The sequence below is a fragment of the Nerophis lumbriciformis genome, linkage group LG18, assembly GCF_033978685.3.
Source record: "Nerophis lumbriciformis linkage group LG18, RoL_Nlum_v2.1, whole genome shotgun sequence".
Lineage (NCBI taxonomy): Eukaryota > Metazoa > Chordata > Actinopteri > Syngnathiformes > Syngnathidae > Nerophis > Nerophis lumbriciformis.
Window position 1 is genome coordinate 37,481,876 of NC_084565.2, and position 12,914 is coordinate 37,494,789.

Genomic DNA, 12,914 nt, shown 5'->3' on the forward strand with positions numbered 1-12,914 from the left:
TATGTATCCGCCCACCCCTGCTTGTTGTGAAGCAAGGCAAAGATGGCGGCGCCGCTGGAAGTGGTCGTGAGTAGCGACTCCAACTCGCAGCTGTGGAACAGCACCGTGTTCGACGTCCACAGCGGCTCCAGCCTGCTGTCCTACCGCGGGGGGAACAGCTCGGCCCGGACGTTGTGCGTGTTGAACGGGGAGTACTTGCTGTCCGCCCAGCTGGGCAAGAACTTCATCAACGTGTGGGAGATCCAGAGGAAGGTATCGGTCAACACGACACAATCGAACTGTATCCTAATTCCTCAGTGAGGTTTACTGCGCATGACCAAATATTTGTTTACCTCGTGTTCATTTACAGTTTTTTGTATTATTTGAACTAACAACGTAAAGCAGTGTGAAATGCACGACTTCCGGTCTGCTGCGTGTGACTTCCGGTCTGGTGTTTTTTTTTTTTTTTTCGCGCGCAGGACCAGATGCAACAGAAGATCGTGTGTCCAGGTGTGGTCACGTGTGTCAGCGCCTCCGCGGATGGACTCTTTTTGGCCGCCGGCGTCGCCGAAGCGGTCTACTTGTGGGAGGTGAGGACGCCGTCTTGGCGGAGAGTTGAGTCATGTGACCTAACTTTTTTTTCCATTGAGGGCCGCACACTAAAAACATCAATATTATATACATATGTTTCAAAAGAGAAAAAAATAACAGCAAAAAAATAGCTCCCCCTGACCACCTGAGGGCACCACAGACTGTGAATGCTTTTAAAAAAGGGTTAAAAACCCTTCTTTTTTTTATAAAAACAAACTTTTTTTATATATATATGCGTGATAGTTCTAGCTATTAGGCTGTTCTAGTTTTTATTTTTATTATCTTTTTATTTTTTTAATACACTGTAGCACTTTGAGGTTGTTTGCTCAATGTAAAGTGCTTTCACAAATAAAATCCATTATTATTATTATTATTGTTATTAGCTTTAATGAGGCGAGATGACCTGTGTTTTTAAAGCCAATATTATATACATATGTTTTAAAAGATAAAAATAACAGCAAAAAAATAGCTCCGCCGCTCCCAGTCTGTGGAACGCTCCCCCTGACCACCTTAGGGCACCACAGACTGTGAATGCTTTTAAAAAAAGAGTTAAAAACCCTTCTTTTAAAAAAAAAAAAAAAAAAAAGCCTTTTTTTTTTTTTATATATATATATGCGTGCTAGTTCTAGCTATTAGGCTGTTCTAGTTTTTATTTTTATTATCTTTTTATTTATTTAATACACTGTAGCACTTTGAGGTTGTTTGCTCAATGTAAAGTGCTTTTACAAATAAAATCCATTATTATTATTTTTATTAGCTTTAATGAGGCGAGATTACCCGTGTTTTTAAAGCCAATATTATATACATATATTTTAAAAGATAAAAATAACAGCAAAAAATAGCTCCGCCGCTCCCAGACTGTGGTACGCTCTCCCTGACCACCTGAGGGCAGCACAGACTGTGAATGCTTTTAAAAAAGGGTTAAAAACCCTTCTTTTAAAAAAAGAAAAAAAAAAAGGCTTTTTTTTTTTTTTATATGTATGCGTGCTAGTTCTAGCTATTAGGCTGTTTTATTTTTTATTTTTATTATCTTTTTATTTTTTAATACACTGTAGCACTTTGAGGTTGTTTGCGCAATGTAAAGTGCTTTCACAAATAAAATCCATTATTATTAGCTTTAATGAGGCGAGATTACCCGTGTTTTTAAAGCCAATATTATATACGGGTACATATGTTTTAAAAGATGAAAATAACAGCAAAAAAATAGCTCCGCCGCTCCCAGTCTGTGGAACGCTCTCCCTGACCACCTGAGGGCACCACAGACTGTGAATGTTTTTAAAAAAAAAGGGTTAAAAACCCTTCTTTTTTAAAAAAGCCTTTTTTTTAGATGTATGCCTGCTAGTGCTAGCTATTAGGCTAGGTTTTTATTTTTATTTATTTTTATTATCTTTTTATTTTTTATATACACTGTAGCACTTTGAGGTTGTTTGCTCAATGTAAAGTGCTTTTACAAATAAAATCCATTATTATTATTATTATTAGCTTTAATGAGGCGAGATGACCCGTGTTTTTAAAGCCAATATTATAGACATATGTTTTAAAAGATAAAAAAATAACAGCAAAAAAATAGCTCCGCCGCTCCCAGTCTGTGGAACGCTCCCCCTGACCACCTTAGGGCACCACAGACTGTGAATGCTTTTAAAAAAGGGTTAAAAACCCTTCTTTAAAAAAAAAAAGAGAAAAAAAAGCCTTTTTTTATATATATATGCGTGCTAGTTCTAGCTATTAGGCTGTTCTAATTTTTATTTTTATTATCTTTTTATTTTTCTAATACACGGTAGTACTTTGAGGTTGTTTGCTCAATGTAAAGTGCTTCAACAAATAAAATCCATTATTATTATTATTATTATTATTATTATTAGCTTTAATGAGGCGAGATTACCCGCGTTTTAAAGCCAATATTTTACACACATGTTTTAAAAGATAAAAATAACAGCAAAAAAATAGCTCCGCCGCTTCCAGTCTGTGGAACGCTCTCCCTGACCACCTGAGGGCACCGCAGACTGTGAATGTTTTTAAAAAAAAGGGTTAAAAACCCTTCTTTTTTTAAAAAGCCTTTTTTTTTAGATGTATGCCTGCTAGTGCTAGCTATTAGGCTAGGTTTTTATTTTTATTTATTTTTATTATCTTTTTATTTTTTATATACACTGTAGCACTTTGAGGTTGTTTGCTCAATGTAAAGTGCTTTTACAAATAAAATCCATTATTATTATTATTATTAGCTTTAATGAGGCGAGATGACCCGTGTTTTTAAAGCCAATATTATAGACATATGTTTTAAAAGATAAAAAAATAACAGCAAAAAAATAGCTCCGCCGCTCCCAGTCTGTGGAACGCTCCCCCTGACCACCTTAGGGCACCACAGACTGTGAATGCTTTTAAAAAAGGGTTAAAAACCCTTCTTTTTTTTAAAAAAAAGCCTTTTTTTTAAATATATGCATGCTAGTTCTAGCTATTAGGCTGTTCTAGTTTTTATTTTTATTATCTTTTTATTTCTTTAATACACTGTAGCACTTTGAGGTTGTTTGCTCAATGTAAAGTGCTTTCACAAATAACATCCATTATTATTAGCTTTAATGAGGCGAGATTACCCGTGTTTTTAAAGCCAATATTATATACATATGTTTTAAAAGATGAAAATAACAGCAAAAAAATAGCTCCGCCGCTCCCAGTCTGTGGAACGCTCCCCCTGACCACCTGAGGGCACCACAGACTGTGAATGCTTTTAAAAAAGGGTTAAAAACCCTTCTTTTTTTAAAAAAAGAGCCTTTTTTTAGATATATGCGTGCTAGTTCTCGCTATTAGGCTGTTCTAGTTTTTATTTTTATTATCTTTTTATTTTTTTAATACACTGTAGCACTTTGAGATTGTTTGCTCAATGTAAAGTGCTTCAACAAATAAAATCCATTATTATTAGCTTTAATGAGGCGAGATGACCCGTGTTTTTAAAGCCAATATTATAGACATATGTTTTAAAAGATGAAAATAACAGCAAAAAAATAGCTCCGCCGCTCCCAGTCTGTGGAACGCTCTCCCTGACCACCTGAGGGCACCACAGACTGTGAATGCTTTTAAAAAAGGGTTAAAAACCCTTCTTTAAAAAAAAAGAAAAAAAAAAAAGCCTTTTTTTATATATATATATATATGCGTGCTAGTTCTAGCTATTAGGCTGTTCTAATTTTTATTTTTATTCTCTTTTTATTTTTTTAATACACTGTAGCACTTTGAGGTTGTTTGCTCAATGTAAAGTGCTTCAACAAATAAAATCCATTATTATTATTATTATTATTAGCTTTAATGAGGCGAGATTACCCGCGTTTTAAAGCCAATATTTTACACACATGTTTTAAAAGATAAAAATAACAGCAAAAAAATAGCTCCGCCGCTCCCAGTCTGTGGAACGCTCTCCCCGACCACCTGAGGGCACCACAGACTGTGAATGTTTTTTAAAAAAGGGTTAAAAACTCTTCTTTTTTGAAAAAGCCTTTTTTTTTAGATGTATGCCTGCTAGTGCTAGCTACTAGGCTAGGTTTTTATTTTTATTTATTTTTATTATCTTTTTATTTTTTTAATACACTGTAGCACTTTGAGGTTGTTTGCTCAATGTAAAGTGCTTTTACAAATAAAATCCATTATTATTATTATTATTATTAGCTTTAATGAGGCGAGATTAGCCGCGTTTTAAAGCCAATATTTTACACACATGTTTTAAAAGATAAAAATAACAGCAAAAAAATAGCTCCACCGCTCCCAGTCTGTGGAACGCTCTCCCTGACCACCTGAGGGCACCACAGACTGTGAATGCTTTTAAAAAAGGGTTAAAAACCCTTCTTTAAAAAAAAAAAAAAAAAGTATTTTTTATATATATATATGCGTGCTAGTTCTAGCTATTAGGCTGTTCTAGTTTTTATTTTTATTATCTTTTTATTTTTGTAATACACTGTAGCACTTTGAGGTTGTTTGCTTAACGTAAAGTGCTTTCACAAATAAAATCCATTATTATTATTATTATTATTATTAGCTTCAATGAGGCGAGATCACCCGTGTTATAAAGCCAATATTATACACACATGTTTTAAAAGATAAAAATAACAGCAAAAAAATAGCTCCGCCGCTCCCAGTCTGTGGAACGCTCCCCCTGACCACCTGAGGGCACCACAGACTGTGAATGCTTTTTAAAAAAGGGTTAAAAACCCTTCTTTTTAAAAAGAGCCTTTTTTTTTTTTAGATATATCCGTGCTAGTTCTAGCTATTAGGCTGTTCTAGTTTTTATTTTTATTATCTTTGTATTTTTTTAATACACTGTAGCACTTTGAGGTTGTTTGCTCAATGTAAAGTGCTTTCACAAATAAAATCCATTATTATTAGCTTTAATGAGGCGAGATTACCCGTGTTTTAAAGCCAATATTATACACACATGTTTTAAAAGATACAAATAACAGCAAAAAAATAGCTCCGCCGCTCCCAGTCTGTGGAACGCTCTCCCTGACCACCTGAGGGCACCGCAGACTGTGAATGCTTTTTACAAAAGGGTTAAAAACCCTTCTTTTTTTAAAAAGAGCCTTTTTTTTAATAAATATGCGTGCTAGTTCTAGCTATTAGGCTGTTCTAGTTTTTATTTTTATTATCTTTGTATTTTTTTAATACACTGTAGCACTTTGAGGTTGTTTGCTCAATGTAAAGTGCTTTCACAAATAAAATCCATTATTATTAGCTTTAATGAGGCGTGATTACCCGTGTTTTTAAAGCCAATATTATATACATATGTTTTAAAAGATAAAAATAACAGCAAAAAATAGCTCCGCCGCTCCCAGTCTGTGGAACGCTCTCCCTGACCACCTGAGGGCACCACAGACTGTGAATGCTTTTAAAAAAGGGTTAAAAACCCTTCTTTTTTTTTTTAAAGAGCCTTTTTTTTTAGATATATGCGTGCTAGTTCTCGCTATTAGGCTGTTCTAGTTTTTATTTTTATTATCTTTTTATTTTTTTAATACACTGTAGCACTTTGAGGTTGTTTGCTCAATGTAAAGTGCTTTCACAAATAAAATCCATTATTATTATTATTATTAGCTTTAATGAGGCGAGATTACCCGTGTTTTTAAAGCCAATATTATATACATATGTTTTAAAAGATAAAAAATAACAGCAAAAAAATAGCTCCGCCGCTCCCAGTCTGTGGAACGCTCTCCCTGACCACCTGAGGGCACCACAGACTGTGAATGCTTTTAAAAAAGGGTTAAAAACCCTTTAAAAAAAAAAAAAAAAAAAAGCCTTTTTTTTATATATATGCGTGCTAGTTCTAGCTGTTAGGCTGTTCTAGTTTTTATTTTTATTATCTTTTTATTTTTTTAGTACACTGTAGCACTTTGAGGTTGTTTGCGCAATGTAAAGTGCTTTCACAAATAAAATCCATTATTATTAGCTTTAATGAGGCGAGATTACCCGTGTTTTTAAAGCCAATATTATATACATATGTTTTAAAAGATGAAAATAACAGCAAAAAAATAGCTCCGCCGCTCCCAGTCTGTGGAACGCTCTCCCTGACCACCTGAGGGCACCGCAGACTGTGAATGCTTTTAAAAAAAGGGTTAAAAACCCTTCTTCTTAAAAAAAAAGAGCCTTTTTCTTATATATATGCGTGCTAGTTCTAGCTATTAGGCTGTTCTAGTTTTTATTTTTATTATCTTTTTATTTTTTTAATACACTGTAGCACTTTGAGGTTGTTTGCTCAATGTAAAGTGCTTTTACAATTAAAATCCATTATTATTATTATTATTATTATTAGCTTTAATGAGGCGAGGTTACCCGTGTTTTTAAAGCCAATATTATATACACATGTTTTAAAAGATAAAAATAACAGCAAAAAAATAGCTCCGCCGCTCCCAGTCTGTGGAACGCTCTCCCTGACCACCTGAGGGCACCACAGACTGTAAATGATTTTAAAAAAGGGTTTAAAAAGCCTTTTTTTATATATATGCGTGCTAGTTCTAGCTATTAGGCTGTTCTAGTTTTTATTTTTATTATCTTTTTATTTTTTTAATACACTGTAGTACTTTGAGGTTGTTTGCTCAATGTAAAGTGCTTTCACAAACAAAATCCATTATCATTATTATTATTAGCTTTAATGAGGCGAGATTACCCGTGTTTTTAAAGCCAATACTATATACATATGTTTTAAAAGATAAAAATAACAGCAAAAAAATAGCTCCGCCGCTCCCAGTCTGTGGAACGCTCTCCCTGACCACCTGAGGGCACCACAGACTGTGAATGCTTTTAAAAAAGGGTTAAAAACCCTTCTTTAAAAAAAAAAAAAAAAAAAGCCTTTTTTTATATATATATATATATGCGTGCTAGTTCTAGCTATTAGGCTGTTCTAGTTTTTATTTTTATTATCTTTTTATTTTTTTAATACACTGTAGCACTGTTTGCTCAATGTAAAGTGCTTCAACAAATAAAATCCATTATTATTATTATTATTATTAGCTTTAATGAGGCGAGATTACCCGCGTTTTAAAGCCAATATTATACACACATGTTTTAAAAGATAAAAATAACAGCAAAAAAATAGCTCCGCCGCTCCCAGTCTGTGGAACGCTCTCCCTGACCACCTGAGGGCACCACAGACTGTGAATGTTTTAAAAAAAAGGGTTAAAAACCCTTCTTTTTAAAAAAAAGCCTTTTTTTTAGATGTATGCCTGCTAGTGCTAGCTAGCTATTAAACTAGGTTTTTATTTTTATTTATTTTTATTATCTTTTTATTTTTTTAATACACTGTAGCACTGTTTGCTCAATGTAAAGTGCTTTCACAAATAAAATCCATTATTATTATTATTATTAGCTTTAATGAGGCGAGATTACCCGTGTTTTTAAAGCCAATATTATATACATATGTTTTATAAGATAAAAATGACAGCAAAAAAATAGCTTCGCCGCTCCCAGTCTGTGAAATGCTCTCCCTGACCACCTGAGGGCACCACAGACTGTGAATGCTTTTAAAAAAAGGGTTAAAAACCCTTCTTTTTAAAAAAAAAGCATTTTTTTTTTTTAGATGTATGCCTGCTAGTGCTAGGGGCTATTAGGCTAGGTTTTTATTTTTATTTATTTTTATTATCTTTTTATTTTTTTAATACACTGTAGCACTTTGACGTTCTTTGCTCAATGTAAAGTGCTTTTACAAATAAAATCCATTATTATTATTATTATTATTAGCTTTAATGAGGCGAGATTACCTGTGTTTTTAAAGCCAATATTATATACATATGTTTTAAAAGATAAAAAATAACAGCAAAAAAATAGCTCCGCCGCTCCCAGTCTGTGGAACGCTCTCCCTGACCACCTGAGGGCACCACAGACTGTGAATGCTTTTAAAAAAGGGTTAAAAACCCTTCTTTAAAAAAAAAGAAAAAAAAAAAAGCCTTTTTTTATATATATATATATATATATGCGTGCTAGTTCTAGCTATTAGGCTGTTCTAATTTTTATTTTTATTCTCTTTTTATTTTTTTAATACACTGTAGCACTTTGAGGTTGTTTGCTCAATGTAAAGTGCTTCAACAAATAAAATCCATTATTATTATTATTATTATTAGCTTTAATGAGGCGAGATTACCCGCGTTTTAAAGCCAATATTTTACACACATGTTTTAAAAGATAAAAATAACAGCAAAAAAATAGCTCCGCCGCTCCCAGTCTGTGGAACGCTCTCCCCGACCACCTGAGGGCACCACAGACTGTGAATGTTTTTTAAAAAAGGGTTAAAAACTCTTCTTTTTTGAAAAAGCCTTTTTTTTTAGATGTATGCCTGCTAGTGCTAGCTATTAGGCTAGGTTTTTATTTTTATTTATTTTTATTATCTTTTTATTTTTTTAATACACTGTAGCACTTTGAGGTTGTTTGCTCAATGTAAAGTGCTTTTACAAATAAAATCCATTATTATTATTATTATTATTAGCTTTAATGAGGCGAGATTAGCCGCGTTTTAAAGCCAATATTTTACACACATGTTTTAAAAGATAAAAATAACAGCAAAAAAATAGCTCCACCGCTCCCAGTCTGTGGAACGCTCTCCCTGACCACCTGAGGGCACCACAGACTGTGAATGCTTTTAAAAAAGGGTTAAAAACCCTTCTTTAAAAAAAAAAAAAAAAGTATTTTTTATATATATATATGCGTGCTAGTTCTAGCTATTAGGCTGTTCTAGTTTTTATTTTTATTATCTTTTTATTTTTGTAATACACTGTAGCACTTTGAGGTTGTTTGCTTAATGTAAAGTGCTTTCACAAATAAAATCCATTATTATTATTATTATTATTATTAGCTTCAATGAGGCGAGATCACCCGTGTTATAAAGCCAATATTATACACACATGTTTTAAAAGATAAAAATAACAGCAAAAAAATAGCTCCGCCGCTCCCAGTCTGTGGAACGCTCCCCCTGACCACCTGAGGGCACCACAGACTGTGAATGCTTTTTAAAAAAGGGTTAAAAACCCTTCTTTTTAAAAAGAGCCTTTTTTTTTTTTAGATATATCCGTGCTAGTTCTAGCTATTAGGCTGTTCTAGTTTTTATTTTTATTATCTTTGTATTTTTTTAATACACTGTAGCACTTTGAGGTTGTTTGCTCAATGTAAAGTGCTTTCACAAATAAAATCCATTATTATTAGCTTTAATGAGGCGAGATTACCCGTGTTTTAAAGCCAATATTATACACACATGTTTTAAAAGATACAAATAACAGCAAAAAAATAGCTCCGCCGCTCCCAGTCTGTGGAACGCTCTCCCTGACCACCTGAGGGCACCGCAGACTGTGAATGCTTTTTACAAAAGGGTTAAAAACCCTTCTTTTTTAAAAAAGAGCCTTTTTTTTAATAAATATGCGTGCTAGTTCTAGCTATTAGGCTGTTCTAGTTTTTATTTTTATTATCTTTGTATTTTTTTAATACACTGTAGCACTTTGAGGTTGTTTGCTCAATGTAAAGTGCTTTCACAAATAAAATCCATTATTATTAGCTTTAATGAGGCGTGATTACCCGTGTTTTTAAAGCCAATATTATATACATATGTTTTAAAAGATAAAAATAACAGCAAAAAATAGCTCCGCCGCTCCCAGTCTGTGGAACGCTCTCCCTGACCACCTGAGGGCACCACAGACTGTGAATGCTTTTAAAAAAGGGTTAAAAACCCTTCTTTTTTTTTTAAAAGAGCCTTTTTTTTTAGATATATGCGTGCTAGTTCTCGCTATTAGGCTGTTCTAGTTTTTATTTTTATTATCTTTTTATTTTTTTAATACACTGTAGCACTTTGAGGTTGTTTGCTCAATGTAAAGTGCTTTCACAAATAAAATCCATTATTATTATTATTATTAGCTTTAATGAGGCGAGATTACCCGTGTTTTTAAAGCCAATATTATATACATATGTTTTAAAAGATAAAAAATAACAGCAAAAAAATAGCTCCGCCGCTCCCAGTCTGTGGAACGCTCTCCCTGACCACCTGAGGGCACCACAGACTGTGAATGCTTTTAAAAAAGGGTTAAAAACCCTTTAAAAAAAAAAAAAAAAAAAAGCCTTTTTTTTATATATATGCGTGCTAGTTCTAGCTGTTAGGCTGTTCTAGTTTTTATTTTTATTATCTTTTTATTTTTTTAGTACACTGTAGCACTTTGAGGTTGTTTGCGCAATGTAAAGTGCTTTCACAAATAAAATCCATTATTATTAGCTTTAATGAGGCGAGATTACCCGTGTTTTTAAAGCCAATATTATATACATATGTTTTAAAAGATGAAAATAACAGCAAAAAAATAGCTCCGCCGCTCCCAGTCTGTGGAACGCTCTCCCTGACCACCTGAGGGCACCGCAGACTGTGAATGCTTTTAAAAAAAGGGTTAAAAACCCTTCTTCTTAAAAAAAAAGAGCCTTTTTCTTATATATATGCGTGCTAGTTCTAGCTATTAGGCTGTTCTAGTTTTTATTTTTATTATCTTTTTATTTTTTTAATACACTGTAGCACTTTGAGGTTGTTTGCTCAATGTAAAGTGCTTTTACAATTAAAATCCATTATTATTATTATTATTATTATTAGCTTTAATGAGGCGAGGTTACCCGTGTTTTTAAAGCCAATATTATATACACATGTTTTAAAAGATAAAAATAACAGCAAAAAAATAGCTCCGCCGCTCCCAGTCTGTGGAACGCTCTCCCTGACCACCTGAGGGCACCACAGACTGTAAATGATTTTAAAAAAGGGTTTAAAAAGCCTTTTTTTATATATATGCGTGCTAGTTCTAGCTATTAGGCTGTTCTAGTTTTTATTTTTATTATCTTTTTATTTTTTTAATACACTGTAGTACTTTGAGGTTGTTTGCTCAATGTAAAGTGCTTTCACAAACAAAATCCATTATCATTATTATTATTAGCTTTAATGAGGCGAGATTACCCGTGTTTTTAAAGCCAATACTATATACATATGTTTTAAAAGATAAAAATAACAGCAAAAAAATAGCTCCGCCGCTCCCAGTCTGTGGAACGCTCTCCCTGACCACCTGAGGGCACCACAGACTGTGAATGCTTTTAAAAAAGGGTTAAAAACCCTTCTTTAAAAAAAAAAAAAAAAGCCTTTTTTTATATATATATATATATGCGTGCTAGTTCTAGCTATTAGGCTGTTCTAGTTTTTATTTTTATTATCTTTTTATTTTTTTAATACACTGTAGCACTGTTTGCTCAATGTAAAGTGCTTCAACAAATAAAATCCATTATTATTATTATTATTATTAGCTTTAATGAGGCGAGATTACCCGCGTTTTAAAGCCAATATTATACACACATGTTTTAAAAGATAAAAATAACAGCAAAAAAATAGCTCCGCCGCTCCCAGTCTGTGGAACGCTCTCCCTGACCACCTGAGGGCACCACAGACTGTGAATGTTTTAAAAAAAAGGGTTAAAAACCCTTCTTTTTAAAAAAAGCCTTTTTTTTAGATGTATGCCTGCTAGTGCTAGCTAGCTATTAAACTAGGTTTTTATTTTTATTTATTTTTATTATCTTTTTATTTTTTTAATACACTGTAGCACTGTTTGCTCAATGTAAAGTGCTTTCACAAATAAAATCCATTATTATTATTATTATTAGCTTTAATGAGGCGAGATTACCCGTGTTTTTAAAGCCAATATTATATACATATGTTTTATAAGATAAAAATGACAGCAAAAAAATAGCTTCGCCGCTCCCAGTCTGTGAAATGCTCTCCCTGACCACCTGAGGGCACCACAGACTGTGAATGCTTTTAAAAAAAGGGTTAAAAACCCTTCTTTTTAAAAAAAAAAGCATTTTTTTTTTTTAGATGTATGCCTGCTAGTGCTAGGGGCTATTAGGCTAGGTTTTTATTTTTATTTATTTTTATTATCTTTTTATTTTTTTAATACACTGTAGCACTTTGACGTTCTTTGCTCAATGTAAAGTGCTTTTACAAATAAAATCCATTATTATTATTATTATTATTAGCTTTAATGAGGCGAGATTACCTGTGTTTTTAAAGCCAATATTATATACATATGTTTTAAAAGATAAAAAATAACAGCAAAAAAATAGCTCCGCCGCTCCCAGTCTGTGGAACGCTCTCCCTGACCACCTGAGGGCACCACAGACTGTGAATGCTTTTAAAAAAGGGTTAAAAACCCTTCTTTAAAAAAAAGAGGAAAAAAAAGCCTTTTTTATATATATATATATGCGTGCTAGTTCTAGCTATTAGGCTGTTCTAATTTTTATTTTTATTATTTTTTTATTTTTTTAATACACTGTAGCACTTTGAGGTTGTTTGCTCAATGTAAAGTGCTTTTACAATTAAAATCTATTAATATTATTATTAGCTTTAATGAGGCGAGATTACCCGTGTTTTTAAAGCCAATATTATATACATATGTTTTAAAAGATAAAATAACAGCAAAAAAATAGTTCCCCCGCTCCCAGTCTGTGGAACGCTCTCCCTGACCACCTGAGGACACCACAGACTGTGAATGCTTTTAAAAAAGGGTTAAAAACCCTTCTTTTTAGGGATGTTCGATATTGGCTTTTTTGCCGATATACGATATTCCGATATTGTCCATATGTTAATTACCGATACCGATATCAACCGATACCGATATATACAGTCGTGGAATTAACACATTATTATGCCTAATTTGGACAACCAGGTATGGTGAAGATAAGGTACTTTAAAAAAAATAAAAATAATAATAAGATGAATAAATAAAAATCATATTCTTGAATAAAAAAGAAAGTAAAACAATATAAAAACAGTTACATAGAAACTAGTAATGAATGAAAATGAGTAAAATTAAGTGTTA

At 32.8% G+C, this 12,914-nt stretch overlaps 1 protein-coding gene across 1 annotated transcript in view; it reads left to right on the top strand.

Moving 5' to 3' along the window:
• wdr18 (WD repeat domain 18) overlaps nt 1-12,914 on the top strand; it is a 33,033-nt gene continuing 20,119 nt past the window's right edge. The window contains exons 1-2 of the mRNA XM_061978297.2: nt 1-252; nt 459-569. Coding sequence (XP_061834281.2) covers nt 43-252; nt 459-569 — 321 coding nt within the window. The 5' untranslated portion in view covers nt 1-42. The remainder of the gene's footprint in view (nt 253-458; nt 570-12,914) is intronic.